The 17,933-nt window shown below is 35.2% G+C and overlaps 1 protein-coding gene across 1 annotated transcript; it reads right to left on the reverse strand.

Annotated features, from left to right (window-relative positions):
• Positions 1 to 459: 459 nt before the first annotated feature.
• LOC123307073 (dynein regulatory complex protein 11) lies at positions 460 to 17,733 on the reverse strand. Its single transcript, XM_044889276.1, has 8 exons — positions 17,226 to 17,733; positions 15,362 to 15,559; positions 14,340 to 14,618; positions 11,198 to 11,526; positions 9,001 to 9,164; positions 4,804 to 5,273; positions 1,120 to 1,338; positions 460 to 781 (listed from the first exon to the last, which is right to left on the reverse strand). The coding sequence occupies exons 1-8, from the start codon at positions 17,731 to 17,733 to the stop codon at positions 507 to 509; spliced, it is 2,442 nt and encodes an 813-aa protein (XP_044745211.1). The 3' UTR covers positions 460 to 506.
• Between the last annotated feature and the right edge of the window lie 200 nt (positions 17,734 to 17,933).

Consider the following 17,933-nt stretch of genomic DNA (forward strand, 5'->3'; position numbering starts at 1 on the left):
AAGCAGGGTTATGAAACGAGACAAACCATAAAAAACAACTTATAAACAAACTATTCATAAAACTGTAGAATTTCCGTTTAATCCACACTAAGAATTATCTATTCATATACATTTTCGAACAAATTGCATTCAAATTCAAATTTTTCCCATGATTTTTGTGATTGACATTTGTCATTCGTTCATTCAAAAATTGCCAATTTGTACAGGCTCCATTAGCCCTAGCTGATCTGTGATAAAACTCTAGTTCTACTCGCTCTGTACCGGTGTTTACTGGCCGAACGTAGTCATACTATACCATATATCAAAAAATAATTAAGAGTGCCGTAAAATTTACATATAATTCTCATAAAAAACAACTTTTTCTTCTTCTCATTTTATTTTGATCTGAAATGATTCAGCAAAGATTGTTAAATCCATAACAGAAAATTGGAAATCTTATCCAATACACCTTAAGGTAAATTAAACTTGAAAAAACTTTTCACATTTACTGTTAGCTTGAAGCTTATTCACTTCGACTTTTTCCCAGAAGATTTCTTCTTAGAACCAGTCTTTTTAGCTTGCATTTCTTGAGTTTCCTGCTTCAGGAAATCTATCACTTTTGTGCGTCTTTTGCTCATTGGAGTCTTCAGGAGCCATGTTGCTATCATCTCTTCTTCTTCCTTATATACTGGATTCTTTGTGCACAATACACTTATCAATTCCATGGGATGTAGAGGATGGACCAAAAGTTGAAGTGTTCGTTTAACAGTCAGCACCTCATTTATTGTCGATATGATAGCTCCTGCGGAGTTGAAGTAATTTAAGATTTTGCATCATTTTTTTATAGCAATTTCCTTTCCTTTCAATCATTAAGTGAAATATTATTTTTGAATTCATTGTTTTTTTCCCAATTTAGGTCTGATATTGGTACATTTTACAAAAAGAAATATCTCATTTAGAAAGAACAAATAATATTCGAACGAAATAATGTGGGAAAAATTAAAAATGAACATTGCTATATGATATTGTGCAATGTGCAGGATGAATATTTTACAATAAAATATTTATTATTCAAGCGTCGACATGGAAAGAATTCTGGTCTTTTTTACTAAAAATGTATTCATTTCTATATTTGGTTACCTGCCGTGTAACCGTCAGATATCCTAGTTACAAGACTTATGTCGAAACCAACAAGTGGATATGTCTTGAGTATGGTGGACCATATTGCATATCTGGAACAGTAATCTAGTCGTGGGATTATTATAAACTTCTGATAAACACTTTGTAGTAGTCTTTGATCGCATTCCCAAGGTGATCTAGAAACACCTACCAGTAAAATTCTATCTTCGGGTGCCAAATCTGGAACGTTATACTCAACAATAATGTATAAGAAAAGAAGAGTGTCAAAACGCAAGAGGTGATTCAAAATGCAACGCTTCTGGGGTATAAAGTGTAAATAATTGGTAAAAGATAACATCGTGGTAAATGATGCCGTCCGATAAATATTCAATCAAAAAAATGTCAAATGTAACCGGAATAAATGTATAAAGCACACGACTACCAAAACATTAAAAACAGCGTCAGTTTAAGAGGGGTCTACACCGTTTTAATGGTCAGTTCAGAAATAGGGAATGAATATCTTACGTCAGAAACCACTAATTTATATGGGGATTTCATTTAAATTCGATTTAATCAGTTCGTCATCTCGGAAAGTATGAAATCTTTATATTCGTCAAACGGAAGAAAAAATAAAATAAATTTTTCATTGAAGAACAAATATTCATTTATATTATTAACTTTCCGAGGTGAAATTATCTCTTATATGAATTTCGACATGAAAAAGTTGCTCGAAAAGTCTCGTCATTGGCTACAATTCGTATTCTGCTGAAATTGAAAGAAGACGTTTGTAAGTGTTGCTATCTTTTGGACAAAAGTGGAAACTATTGTATTATTCGTAACTTCTACTTATCGTTCAAGTTTCAAGTGTTCTGGCAACACCCCACATTCTGGTAGTCTTTCCCATAGACAAACTTTCCCCTTTAAGCCTTATACGGATGGTCAGAATGTCCCGTGGTATAAACTCCTCTTGAGTACTTTCTATTATCTCAGACCGTTTCAGAGGTTGGGGTTTTTAGCTGCAAATTTGCACCTACTGGGTTAGGGTAGTTTCAGGGGATGGTAACCTCTAAAAATACTACTAAAGCAAAAATTAGGCAGAGATGACCTTATTTTTTTTTTTAGAATTATAACATAAGACCATAGACATAGAGACATCGACTGAGCAATGCCAGCATGAAATTGGCTACACTAGCCTATGGCCAACCACTCGTAAAACATCCTGTATATACAGGGTGAGTCTTTGACTCGTACTAATATTTTAGATTCTTGAGGCCAGAAGAAACACTTTCTTCTCGTACCATTTTTTTCGAATCGGCTCGGTTTAAAAGATACAGACTGTTGAAAATCAATAAAAAAATGTTGTTTTTGGTTCTATCTCGAGAAGGGTTTTTTCGAATGGAATGAATTTTAGAATAGAGTTTTTCATTTATTTGATTAATCTTTTTCGAACACAAAATATCACCCCCGTCTTCTAGCTTTCCCATTATGACCATTACTTACCATAAAAATACCAAACATTTAAAGAACCCAACTCTTGAAACTAAGTTGGACGTTATCTTATGAAGATTTGATCGTCTTATAAAATATATATATATATATATATATATATTCTTTTGAAAAAGAGTGTTACAAACTTTTACAATCTGAAAATAACAATGAAGCGGGTGTAAAGAAATGGAACAAGAGACAGATCCTAAAAACCTGTCCCACGTTCCAGATCTCAGTGTAAGCAGAGGAAAAATGTCAACGGGGTACCATACATATCTTCGTATGATACATGAAAAAAACAGAGATAAAAACCTCAGAAAAAACTCTCTGTTTGCCCGTATAAGTGTAATGATGATGTATATGTGTAAAGAATAAGCTGAAAATAATTGAAATTGAAGGACATCTTCTTCATATGCCAAAATCCAAAAACTTCCTCCCATTCTTTTTACTATGATGGTTGACGAAAAATAATCTGAAAACAAAAAAGAGAGAAAAAAACGAGAGGGGTGTATTTTGCATTTTATATAAAAGTATTTCTCATATTTTCTTGTAAAATGCGCCGTTTTCGAGAATTAAAAATTATATGTGTGAAATTTGAAAAATTGGGTACTTTGGCTGAATACAACTCTGTTTAAAAGATCTACAGATGGGTAGTGTCACAGAATAAGCTAGCTATTCTGAAGGAAATTTTGTTTTTCCAGAGATGGCACAGCTTATTATGAAAACTTAAGATAGTTCTATCTTTTTATCAGGGCCGAATCGGAAAAAATGGTATAGGAAAAAAATGTTTCTTTTGACCTCAAGAATCTACTGTTAAAATATCTGTACGAGTCAAAGACTCGCCCTGTATTCAGGATGTTTCATGAGTCGTTGGCCATAGCCTAATGGTGAATGCAGGTCATCCAGGCCTTTCAGAAAAATTGCTTGTTTTGTATCCTAAGGCTATTAGTTTCGGAGATACGCCGATACGGGGTGATTCAAGAACATTGGCCTAAATTCGCGATAACTATAACTCTGGAATTCAAGGTCCGATTTCGATCAAATTTATGGGTTTGTTCACTTTTAAAAGGTCTTTCAGACGGCTCATCAAATATCAATATTTTCAGGGCAGTACTCAGTATATCATGATTTTTTTTCAAGTCCCAAAATCTATATTTTTTACATCCCTTAGAAATTTCGTTGTTATTGCCATGAAAAACTACATAATTTATTCTATTCAACTCTTTTTCATTGAAACCCTCAGCACAGACTGAGTGACTAGAAGTATGCAAAATCGAGCTGTGAATTCTATTGAAATTACATATTGAATTTAGATGCAAATGATGTAAACTCTCTTGGAAAATGTAATACGTGAGTGAATTAGCTTTGAAACTCAAAAAATTTTTACTTATACAGGGTGTCCCAAAACTAGTGAATCAAACGTCACACCACGATAGAGTAGACCAAATATTATCGAATGACACCAACATTCAACGAAAATGTACCGTTTCCAAAATAATCAGAATTTTATTAAAATACCTGAAGTTGCCGATTTTCGAACTAGTTAATCGATAACCTGAGTAAATGTAAATTAAAACAATTGTTTTTTCTACATGATTTTTATTACTCCGAATAAACCCTCCCTATAGGGGTGATAATTTCGGAGAAAAACGCTATCCTTAATCACAAATTGGCCTTGTGATTGAAAGAATAGTCCGAAAATCGGCAACTATTTTCGCTCAACTAATGTTGGTGTCATTCGATAGTATTTGATAAACTCTATCGTGGTGTGACGTTTGATTAACTAGTTTTGGGACACCCTGTATATCGCAGGAAATATGCTTAATATGGCGTTTTTCAAACATTGAATATTCGTATCAATTGAATTCATGAAAAGATGCGACCAATTATACCTACCTGTCAAAATCAATTATTATGCCTTAGATACAAACTGGCGCTATGCGTACAATCTGTCATGAAGAGTACGTAGTGAATTCGAGGCTTACTCTAGGTCTAGAGTCTAGCTCAATGGCCAACAGTGAGCTCTAAAAGAGTTCACTGATGGCCAATGATACATTTCAATTTCGAATTGGAATAGTGAAAGTTGAAGTATTTCGAACACTATGGAATAAGGAAGAACGACCTTTGCGAGCACTTGGCAGCGTTTTCATTATTGAAACACCCCTTACCTTCAATTGAAATGTTCAAAATATACGCTAAATTTTCTTCTACACTTACATTTAACAATTTTAGGTAGATCCTTCTTCAGACGCTTAGGGTCCGTCTTGTCAGTTCGAGGAATCCTCTTTATGAAAGGCTTTTCCGCATCATTCATATAAATGACGGAGGGTTGAAATAGCCTGGCTACCTTCAAAATCAAGTGTACCAACATTATGAGACCAGATTTGCCGGGGTACTTCCCAACGATGTTCGGAGGTGAAATGTCGAAAAGAGTCGCACCGATTTCTGTGCATATCGAATTTATCAACATATTTTTTCCACTTCCTTTTGGACCAACCAACAGGACAGATTTCACATGGGGCGAGGTCTGGTGTAACTGTTGGGTTAGAGAAGGAACGATGCAGAATTCTTTAAGAAGTTGGCGGATGTCTCCCAATGAATTGGATGGTTCTTTGGGACTGGTGAAAGGCACTGGTGCATTGCAAGATCTTTCTCCGTGGAAATCTCTCATATATATTTCTGGATAACTGGAAATAATTTTCGATTATTCTTCTTCAGTTGGAGAAGGTTGAGGACGTGGGAGTGGAAGGACAATTGTCATTTTCTAATATCTACAATTTTTCTCTTCACAATTCTTCTCAAAAACACCAGTCGTCATATTTGTAAGTTTTGGACTAGATAATATTAATATAATGTCATGGCAACCCTATCTGCCTGTTTTATGCCCATCGAATATTTTTGTGATTCTGCAAGTTCAACAATAGAAAAATAGGTTTTTGGGATTGGGACACTAAAACTCGATAGGAAATTGAACCACCTGGGCCTAGGACGTAGGACATCTTTTTTTCTCCCTTAATTTTTATTATTGCTGTATTTCAGTTATCAAATACTTCTGACAAGATGGGTGTCGTCATTTTCATTACAATTATTTATTAAATTATGTAAGAAAAATGGAGTATCTTGTAGTGCGAATACTTTTGAATGTCTAGATGAAGTTTTTAAAACGAAACAATGTTAATTTTAAAATTTAAATCGCTTTGTGCGGAGTTCACGATTTGGCAACAGCGCATAAAAGACAATGAAAAGAACAATGTCTGATCAGCTTGTTTATAAAATATCAGCTGTTGATCTACAGGCGCGTACTTACTGGCGAGCTTCAACTGTAACCGGCCATAAAAATCCCATAAAATTTTACGACCTTCCTCGTTCGTCGCAGACTTCATAGACAGCCATCTTTATCTATCTCATAAAGATAGTGCATTTGTTGTCCTTTATTGTCAACGCATATTTCAGTCGGTGTTGCCAACTTGTGCAATAGAAACGAAACGCTTTAAATTTTAAATACCCATTTTTATTTTTCATTTTTAAGTACTTAAAATAATTTTTTTTGGGAAACGGTTGAAATGGTTATTTCAAAATGTGACGTTTCAAAGATATTTCATAAAAAATACATAATTTTTGTCAGAAGGAGTATTCCCTATTATGATCAGGAAACTGTTCAGGAGGCTAAAATTGCATAGGGAGGCTAAACAGAACACTCCAGTTATACTAGTGTATTGTTATATCTGTTACGGCTAAAGATAGGTGTGAGGTGTAAGCATAAACTTAAGATTAGCCGGCAAGCCGGCTAAACTTAGGTTTATATTCGAGGACCCGCTAAAGTTCGATCAAAAATTCATTTGCGCCATGGAATTTTTTCTTTAGCCGGCTAATGTGGGCATCTCGTGAATGGTCGGAAGGCATGAAAAATAGCATTGAATACTATTTTGCATAATTAGGAGAGTAAGGTTACATAATGGCCATTAGTTTTCAGTTCCAAGATTTACAGCGGGTATCACAAAACTTTGATTGCCCGATCAACGCTTTGACAGTTACTCGAATTCCAAAACGATGTTACTAAAACCTTTCTGAATATGTTGAAGAAGTACCAATTGAGAATCATTGAATGGTCTTATGTGGATCTACATTTGATGAGAGAATGATATTCTGAAAGTTCATCAAGCGTTGATTTCCTGATCAAGCTTTGTGAAACCGGATATATGTGTTATTTTCATGTGTTGAGGAAATTCTTAGTTTAATGCAGTTCAAAATGAGCCTTAGTTTCTCATTTATACAGAATATATATACAGAAGTTAGATACAATTTTTTTATCTATAAACAAAAGTAAATTTTACCAACCACTCAATAATTCGCTTTATGGAAAAGTTTTCTACGAAATAGTAACGATAATTTCTAATGTTGTATTTTTTTTCCAATCTTAATACGGGTATATTTTTTAAAAAAATTTTGTAAAAGTGATAAATTGAGACATCAAAAGAAAAATTATGAACCTGAAACCAGTTAAAATTCTCTTTCAAGCTGACTTTGAAGAATTTTTTCCCAAATCATACGGTTTCCGAAATACCCTGTACCAGCCTGTCTCTGCCCTGTACGAAGGATTCAAGTGCAACCATCGTAAAGTTTATGAGTCAAATAGTCCGGATAGCAAACAAGGCTGCTGACTGCTACTTATATTTCTTCGGAATTCAGATTTTGTTATTTTCAAAGAAGACTATTCGCGGAATCTGTCTTGTCACTCTGCTTTTGATCATTCAATTCTCTTATCACACTCGAAACGGTATATTTCTCCCAAGTTTTATCATCGCAGGCGTTTAGATTTTTGGATTCGATAATAAGAATGCGTTGAAAAACAGTACCTAAACACAAAAGTTTAATTTCTTATATTCTCTATTCTCAACTGCTCAACAGAATGCTTTTCTGCTATTGAAACTATGTAAAATTCATAGAATAATATTAGAATTATAGTTTTTTTTCGATTGCCGAAAATTTGGTAACCCCAAAACCTTGCTGATGCTTTTCCTTCTTTTTCAATTAGCTTCTACATTAATTGACATTAGCGTATCATCGAAGCTTAACCTAAGTTTAGCCGGCTAATCTCAAGTTTATGTTCACACTAGCGGTAACATATACAAATTCAGAATATCCTGTCTTGCTTCGCTAGAACGCCACAACAAAATACCCAAAACAATTTTTCTTTATATGGTTTCCAACTTACCTCACAAAATATTCTAAATATCCTTACAATATCCTAAAATTTTGATCAAGTTACGCTGTTTTAATGGTGGATATTAATGGTTTTGTTTGAAATCGTCCATATAACACATTCAAGATGCAATGCTATTATACAGGGTGTTAGGTAAACATGCGGCAAAAATCCAAGAGGTTATTCTTTGGACTATATTAAGAACAATTCATCCTTTGAATTTTTTTGAAAAGCGCTTTGTTGCGAAGATGTACGACGAAAAAGAAGGAAGACTTACTGGCGAAGTATACCGTAACTTAAACTTTTTGGAACAAACGCTACCTCGGTTTCTGGAGGTTGTAGCATTGGCTACAAGACAGGCAATGTGGTTTATGCATGATGGTGCACCAGCTCATTTTGATGTAGTTGCTCGAGAGTGAGGTGGACCTCACGTATGGCCTGCTCGAATCCCGGACTCAAACCCCCTGGATTATTTCCTATGGGGCCATATAAAGTCATTAGTTTATACTAGGCCCGTGGAAGATGTGGACGATTTAAGATATCGGATATTTATGGTGCGTGTAAATTAATAAGAAACGACCCTTGTGTTTCAGAAAGAGCCAGTCTATGAGAAGACTGGATGGTTGCATCCGAGCTGGAGGAAGCCATTTTCAACAATTGTTGTAGCTTAAGGAATGTTACATGTAATTTTTAGTAAAACAGCGCAACAAAACGCTTCTTCAAAAATAATCAAAGGATGAAATATCCTTAAAATAGTCCAAGGAATAACCGCTTGAATTTTTGCCACAGGTTTACCTATAGGTAGTGGATTATAGAGGATTATAATCCTCTGTATACCGCTAAAAACAAATCGTAAATTTTTGGCTACGGGATAGATAAAAGATGTCTGTCAAAAACGCCGTACATATGATAATTGAGATCAACTGATAAATCATGAGTTCATTGAGTTCACTTCATCGAATCGGAAAAAACGCAGTAATGCTTAGGATCTATTTTACTAATAATTTTGTATACTGAAGCGGGTTTTGATGCAACGCTTCATTAAGACCAGTTCTACCTTCTGTTGAGAAAACTTGCCTTCAAAAACATCCTGTATATTATCAAATCTGACCATCTGTTCAAATAGGTACTGTTTAGGAACTAGTTCACAAATGTGATTAATTAATTATTCCAGATAGATAGTTAATATCTTCTCTACTATTTGCACATACCTTTTTATTATTCCATTCGCTACCAGTTCTTCGAATAAGGATTGTTCAGTACGGTCAGGTGTTAAATCTTTCTCTTTCTTCCTTTTACTTTTCTTACCGCTCCTCTTAACTTTTTTACTAGCGCGCTTCTTCATTTTGAATCCTTTATCTCTATCCAAAGCGTCCTAAAGCGAAAATTCATTATGTATAATATTTGATTGATGGGGCCGATACTAAGTTCACTTTCACCCACCTGAAGATGCTATTGTGTTAGCAAAACACGTGTTGTGTTTGAAAAACTCATTTTAAGAAAATCGTTTATTCTGTTTTAAGTTCGATGATGTATAATTCTTTTTTATTGCACTGAGGGATTGCATTGAGGGTATATAAACTGATATGTTTTCTGGCGATGGAAGGGTCTTATTTAGTATGTGAAGATTCGTTTCGTTCACAATGTATTGTTCCTCTTTGTAAGGTGAATTCATACAGCAAATGAAATAAAATGAAACAAAATGAGTTTCCCTTTTGAGCTCTGCCAATAAGATTTTTTCATTTTGTTCTCTTTTAATTCTTATTTTATTTTATTCGCTGTATGAAGTCACATGCACTCAAATTGATGCAATTTGCACTTTGCATCTTTTTTATCGAAATACACTGCGGAAAAAAATTAACGCATATTCTGGAAATCTCAATTTTAATGAAAGTTAACTCTACATTGACTTTATAACTTATTTTTTATGTACTCTCGGGAAGGTTTAACAGGAACAAGACACATTAAATGGAAGAAAAATTCAGGATTTCACCGAATCTTATGTGAAAGATGGGAAATGAACAATTTTCAAAATACTGAAATGCTGATAAGTGATTTAATACTTGATATTTCCACCCCTTGCGTTAATTACAGCTCGGCAACGACGGTTCATACTCAAAATGAGTGATCTTAAAATGTTCTGATCTAATCCTTCCCAGATTTCTCCGAGTTGGATTCCTAAGTCATTAAGAGTAGCTGGATGATTTTCTGAACTTCTCAGCCTTCTATTGAGGTTGTCCCAAACCTGCCCAATCGGATTGAGATTTGGACTTCTTGCTGGCCATTCCATTCGAGAGACATCAACCTCTTCAAGGTACTCCTGAACGATGCGCGCATGATGGGGTCTGGCATTATCGTCCATAAAAATGAAATTTTCACCAATGTATGGGGCAAATTGCACTACATGCTCTTCAAGAATGTTCCTTATATACTTATCAGCATTCATAGCTCCATTATCAACGACCACTAGGTCTGTGCGAGCAGTCAAAGATATTCCACCCCATACCATAATCGATCCTCCCCCGAAACCAGTAGTATTCAGGAAATTGCACTGAGCATATCTTTCATGTGGACGTCTGTATACAAGGGAACGTCGATCACAATGGTAGAGACAGAATCTAGACTCATCTGTGAAGAGAACTCTTTCCCAATCGGCCTCTTCCCAATGTATATGCTCTCTCGCAAAATCCAAACGCGCCCTTCGATGGGCTGGGGTAACAGCTGGGCCTCTTGCCGCGACACGAGGCCTTAAATCATATTCTCTGAGGCGATTTCTAATTGTCTGAGTGCTAATTTGCACCTCATGAGTTTGCTCAAGCTGAATTTGAAGGAGGCGAGCGGTTGCAAACCGTTGTCTCAACGAAGAAACTCTCAAGTAACGTTCTTGAATGGCAGTTCTTACCCGTGGTCTACCCTGTCCTGGTCTTCGGACATTCATACCTATCTTCCTGAATCGCTGCAACATTCTGGACTCACTTGTATGGGAAACTCCAAACCTTTCTGCAATTCTTGTGTATGTCCACCCTTCTTCTCGCAAAACTACCACTTAGGCACATTCCTCTTGGGTCAAATTGCGTGTTTCGCGTTGCATAGTGATCGAGTGTAGAAAATCAAACGAAAGAAAAACTATTGATCACTAGAATGGATCGAGAACAACTGATTTTAGAATGGAGCCAATACAATCAAAATCTGATAATATCATCTTTTTGTATTCCTGCTGGAAAAAAACATCTGTATTGGAGAAAACCGTTGAAAGTGGATAACATATGCATGCATAATTCTGATAAAAATAATTATTATTGAGAACACCTTCAGTTGTAGAATAAATTTGAGATTTCCATACTGTGCGTTAATGTTTTTGCGCAGTGTATTACCTCCCTTGCATAATCCTCAAAAAAATTGGTGTACCTGCAGAAGTTGCAATTCCGACTTCATAATTTCATCAACAACTTTCCTCAGTTTATTTTCCAAATTGGACACTTCGTCTTGGACAATCAAGTTTTCGTTGAAACGTCGATGAAAGTCAGGGGTATCCTCCATATCTTTCCATATATCCTTGTATTCTTCCCTGCGAGCATTGAGTTCCGGAAGGAATATCGATGTGAGCATTTTCGACTGAATGAGGTTCGTCTCTTCCGGTTCTTTTGGGGTTGATTTCGATTTGCCACTTCCCTCCCTTTTAGATTTCGAGTCTCCCGAGGTTTGCTGGCTGGATTTGCTGATTTCGCTATCTGTACCTGAAAAAATTTTGGCTTGCTGGGGGCTGTGTGCGTAAGCTTTGTTGTTTGTTATTCATTCAAATACTGGAAATTTATCTGGCTCAATACTGGCACTGGGTATTTCAGGACTAAAAATACAAATGGAAACCGTGAATAGAGGGCGTTCAGCTGGATTCAAGAACACCCCATATGGTTGTGTCCGTGAAATTAGCACCAACTTTTTCGAAAATGAAGAAATTTTTTTGCATTCGTTAGTAATTTGTTACTAACGATATGTAACACCAAAATTTTTTTGTTTGTACCTCAAAGATAGGGGTAGTGAAGTACTAACTTCATGGGCACCCCATTTTCGGGAAAAATAAAGTAGGTACAGTTGAAAAGTCCATCGTTAGTAACTTTTTATAACACAAAGATGTTTGTTTGTGATCTAACCTATAATGGGAAAAATACTCCCTCAAAATGCCAAATTAGCACCCACATTTTCAACATTCCTCCATTTTTTTTTGCTTTCAATAGCACTTCGTTAGTAACTATTTTTAACGCCAAAATTTTCGTTTGAAACCTTATACGAGGCTTAGAACATAGATACATGGAATGGCCATTCAGTGCTACGAATGAATTGTTTGTAGTGCACACATTCGATGGCGTTTTATTGAAAAATTCACATGCGTCCTGTCTATTCGTATTGAAAATTGTAGCGCCAATGATGTCCGAATCAACTGTCTCAATTGTGATTGGCGACACTAAGCAACTATCTCACTCCAGTCTTTGGAATGTTTATTTTCCATTCCATGTATCTATGTTCTAAGACACGAGGATGTATTGAAATCTAGTAAGCCTAGACCAGTTCCATGCATAAAAAAAAATATTGCGTTACAATAGCAACGAACAATAACTCATTAGAAGTGTCAGTGTGAAGTTTGAGGTCAAAAAAGTAAACCAGAGGTACGCAATAAATTGAAAGAAAGTAGATGTCCACTGAAATCGTGAAAATCAAAGAATTGGAGTATCGGGCCAACATAAAGTACCGGTATTTAAAAGGGTTCAGAGGTAATCAGATTTACGAAGATATTCTTATGCCCTTGGTGATCAATGTCCTTCGTATGCGACCGTGAAAAATGGGACTGCAAGCTTCAAAAGAGGTAAATTTTCTATTGAAGATGATGACCGATCGGGAAGGCCAGTTTCTGTGTCAGTCCCCAAAAATATCGATGCAGTTCGTGACATGATTTTATCAGACCGTCGAATAATTGGGCTAATACGGGTATCTGAAGCACTGAATATTTCATAGGAACGCGTTCATCATATAGTTCACGTCAATTTGGACATGAGAAAAATTGCTGCAAAATGGATCCCTAAATGTTTGAATGTTGACCAAAAGCGTGCAAGGGTAGAAGCATCGCGTTCGATCTGTGCTCGATTTGAAGACGATGTAGACTTCTCAAACCGAATTGTTACTATGGATGTAACTCGGGTAAATTACTACGATCCAGAAACAAAGCAACAATCGATTAAATGGAGACACTCTTGTTCACCAAGACCTAAGAAGTTTCGTGTCTAAAAATCTGCTGGAAAAGTTCTTGCTTCAGTTTTTTGGGATTGCTATGGAGTAATCATGATAATTTTTTTGGATAAGGGTAGAACAATAACTGGAGATTACTATTCGACATTACTGACCACTCTACGGGAAAAAAGTAAAGAGAAAAGACGCGGAAAGCTATCCAAAGGTGTTTTGTTTTTGCAGGACAACGTTCTTGCACACAAATCTCATGTAGCCATGCAAAAAATTCGTGATTTAGGGTTTGAATTACTAGAACACCCCCCTTATTCACCAGATTTGGCTCCATCTAACTATAATCTCTTTCCTCAACTGAAAAAAGTTTAAAAGGTCGTAAATTTTCTTCCAACGAGGAGGTAATAAAAGCTGTTGAGGTCTGATTTGCAGGGCAAGAAGTTCGCTGTAATAAATGTATCCAATTAAGAGGAGAATATGTTGAGTAATAAAATATTTTGACATTAAAATTCTGTTTGGTTCTATAGTAGGCAACGAATTTTTCAATATAACCTCGTAATGGGATAATGGCACCCACAAAATGAAAAGTTAGCATCCAGCTTTTCGATAATGAAGATAATTTTTTTGCATTCGTTAGTAACTATCTGCAACACAAAAATTTTTGATTGTTCCTCAAAGATAGATAGATAGATTGTGTTGGAAAAACACCCGTTCCAAAGGGTGTTCTATTTCGTTGAAACTAACAACTTCAACATGAGTTTTCAGTCGAATCCTTCGAAAATATCAGGTGTTATAACGAAACGAAAATTCGAGGAATTTGAGAAAACCCCCTGTATATCGGAAACGTACCTAAGGCACACCTGTGAATGCATGAGGTGTTTTTTAACTTAGCTCAATGCCCCTATTATATTTTTTGTTCAATTACTCGTGAAACACTGTATATGTAGATGCCATACATAGACAGTGTCAGTCTTTTACTCGTACAAATATTTCAACAGTAGATTCTTGAGGTCAAAAGAAACACTTTTTTCCTTGACCATTTTTTCGATTCAGCAAAATTACCTTCAGAATAACTAGCTGAATCTGTGACACTACTCATTTGTGAATCTTTCAAAGCGAGTCGTTTTCAGCCAAAGTACTCATTTTTTTATGTTTTTTCAACAGCCTATATCTTTTAAACCGAGCCACTTCGGAAAAAATGGTAAGGGAAAAAGTGTTTCTTTTGACCTCAAAAATCTACTGTTGAAATATTTGTACGAATCAAAGACTCACCCTGTATAATATATAAACTTTTCAACACCAATCCTGTTGGTCTTACCTTGACGGCTCAATTGTAACCTGGATGTAGATCTTTCAGAACCAGTTATTTCAGGTATTCGTCCAGTATGCTGGTTGTATTCTTGTATCCAACCCCTCACTTGATCACTCAGTTGTTCAAGTATTAGTGCTTTCTGTTCCTTCTCTAACTTGTTTCGAATGTTCGATAAAGTTTTGTTGTAGTCGTCTTGGAACTGTTTACGCAATTCTCGCCTTCTTTTTTTGTTAGCTATATCTTCTTCCATTTCTTCTTCTGTGTATCTTATACTAGGGATCATACCTGGCAATAATTGAAAATCAAGATGGAATCCATTTGTATTGAAATAGTAGACGATTGCTGTATAAAATTTGTTTCAATAACACAAGATCTGTAATATCCTAGTTGTGTTTTTCGAAGGTTGAAGTTACTGCTCTAACTATGTAGTTTCTTCAAGACATACACATGCGCAACACCTTTGTTGATAATTTCACAAAAATAGTATACATGTCCTAGCAAAAATTCGGCTACAATCAAAACTCTTACTTTCAAGGTTGTATTTCACTGTAATTAGTGCAATTGCTGTGCACAAATAATGAAACAGTGCTCTATGGCCTCTATGAGGGAGTCAAGGAAGGGCCTATAGAACACTAGGAGACAAACCATCAAGGTAAAGTTTCTGATACCACTGCTTATTATACAATCCAACTTATCTCTACCACCTCAGAACTTTCACTTTCAGATAAAAGGTATTATTTTCTCTTCCAATTGTAATGTATTATGTATTATTTACTATAATTATTGTGACTTGTCACTTGTCAGACTCATTCATACTCACCAGTATTGATTATAATTTCTGTTTTCGCTGAATAAAAGTGATTTTTTCCTTAACACCTTTTTACAATTCATGTAAGAAATAATATTCTTCTTGAAGTTAAAACGTATTATACGATTTTCAAAAAATGATTTCAAATATGTACTGTTTTAAGTTCAATTATGGATTTTCATCAAGTATCGGCCACATCAATCCTAAGTACTCTACTTACCTAAAATCATCATCTCCTGAATTTTACTTTTGCGCATTGCCCTTCTAGCGATGAATCCTCTCCAATGTCTTTGAATTCTTATAGCCGCGAGTAGTCGAGATGAAACAGCATCTGTCGAGTCGGATTGGGAATATATCGGTTGTTTCAAATTTTCCTTCATTTGTTTCATCTGTTTCATATACTGCGCCCTCAACTTTCCTGTAAATATCATAGGCTTTCTTTTGTTCGTTGTATTCCATTTTAAGATGACAAATTTGTTGATTCTGAGCAAAGTAGGGTCTAGATCAAGGAAAAGGACATGAAATCCAGAGCAGGCATTGAATTGCGTTTGACCCTTTCAGTACCAGTGGTCAGCTGAGCTAACCACAAATTCATGAATTTTTTCATAAATGCTCAGTGGTTATTTCAGCCAACCATGCTGCGTAGTATATTGCCTAAATAATATATTATACGGGATTTCTGTTTTTTCATATGTAAACTGTAGTTGAAAGTTCTTTCATTCTGCTGCAATTTTTTTGCTGTTTTCAAAAATGTATCATATGTCGCTATTCAGATGAATATAACATAAGAAAAAAAATTCAATACTTTTTTCTCCTTTTCGATTCACTGTTGAATTTTTAGTAGGCTGGCGTAACCATAGCGACCGTTGAAAATGGTTTGTGAACTCCACATATAATAATCCTATGTGGACTCAACCTTCTGTGATAGGAATCAGCGACTGTCGAATAATTATTATTTCTTTTATATATCGATATCGAGATTGATATCTTTTGAAAAGAGAGTAAAAGACTTTCGTCTGATTATTGAAGAATAAAGTTTATTCAATTATCGTTTTTTTATTTATGAAAGAAACTTAAAGAGTCAGTAATATAAATAATCTATAATTTTTAAAAAATTAAGATGATGAAAACTAGGTACGTCTGTCAACGGTAGTATTCGAATTGTGAACCATCGTAAGATAAGCAATAAGCATGCCAAACATCGCAAGAACAAACGATTAATCATCGAAATATTTATTGAGCAATCCGTGATTCCAATCATAGAGGCTCAGGTTCTGAAAATATATTTTGTGAGCCTGAGCATTATAATGCATATTCAACGGTTGCTATGGTAAGCCAGCATACTTATAATTCAACAGAGAATCGAAAAGTAGGAAAAAGTATTAAATTTATTTTCTTATGTTATATTCATGTGAATTGCGACATATGATACATTTTTGAAATCAGCAAAAAAAATTGCAGCAAGATGAAAGAACTTTCAACTATAGTTTACATTTGAAAAATCAAAAATCCTTGTCGTATCTCGAAAATGGCTGTATCAAAAAATTTGATAATATCATATTAGAATTTCTCATAAAAAAGTGCCTGTAGAATATAACAACGGATTTCGAATACTAGTTCAAATAAGCGAGTTATTCATTTTCATTGAAAATGACAATTTCTCAATTTTCGTTCATATCTCAAAATCTATGAACGTTAGGCTGGATCTGTTTTCAGTTTTGTATTAGTCAAGAAAAAAGAGCTCGAGAATGTGTCGTCCGTTTTCTTCTAGCTGCTATAGTTCTCGAGATCCCCTCAGTAGACAACGAATTTTGCCCACCTTATATACAATATCACACGTCGGACTGTTAATTAATTTATTCTTGACTTCCCATGACCAATTTTAAAATATTAGTTTTATTAGTTGTTTGATGAGCCTTTTTAGCATAAAGCCAAGGGTAGCTAGAAAACACATTTTTCAATGGAAGAATAGGAAAAGGGAATACATACATTATATAAAAAAGAATTTTGGAATAAATGCTTTTTATGCTGTATGTGCAGTGATTGCGTCTCCCAAATAAATATTAGCAGGAAATGACACTAACCTTGTCTTGCACGTTCATGTGTTTGAATGGAAAGAATGGCTTGTTCTTCACTCATCGGTGCCTTCTTTTCTTCAATTTTACCGAATAAACCTGAGTTAACCTCGCAAGTTGTCAGCAACTTCTGCTTTCGTACAAAATCCTCGTTTTCATCCCTGAAAAAAGCGGGAATATTCAATTCGCACTCGATTGGGTTCAATCCCAAAGATTCTATAATATCGCCACAGTGGGTCCATTCGTTCAAATCGGCTTCCACTAGGTCATATTTCAACTCGAGTATTCTGCCAAGGATGGCCTCCAGAAGCTTTTTCATCAATTTTCTTCTTTGAACTTGAACTATCTGATCGATAATTTCCATCATTCTGTTTGCTATCAAGATGTATTTCAAGTACAAAGTAGCTAGGAGGGAACGTTCTTCTCTTCTGTCGACTTGGGTAGGTTCGATCTGTATATTTGATTCCAGAAGTAATTGTGTAGATGTCCAATTTTCTTCATAATATTGGTCAGACATTTTCGTTTCGAATGACTAAGTTGCTTATGGGGAAATTTAGAATGGGAGTGTGGCTCCATACATTAAATATTTCTTAGTTACGGTAACTGTAGGAACCATAACTTGATCGATAAATTTCAGGTTTTGTAACGCGTCATTCTAATTTCATAAAGCCGAAATATTAAATTAAATTAAAATTAAATTGCCCACGTTTCGCTAAA

This window comes from Coccinella septempunctata, chromosome 1 (assembly GCF_907165205.1).
Source record: "Coccinella septempunctata chromosome 1, icCocSept1.1, whole genome shotgun sequence".
Taxonomy (NCBI): domain Eukaryota; kingdom Metazoa; phylum Arthropoda; class Insecta; order Coleoptera; family Coccinellidae; genus Coccinella; species Coccinella septempunctata.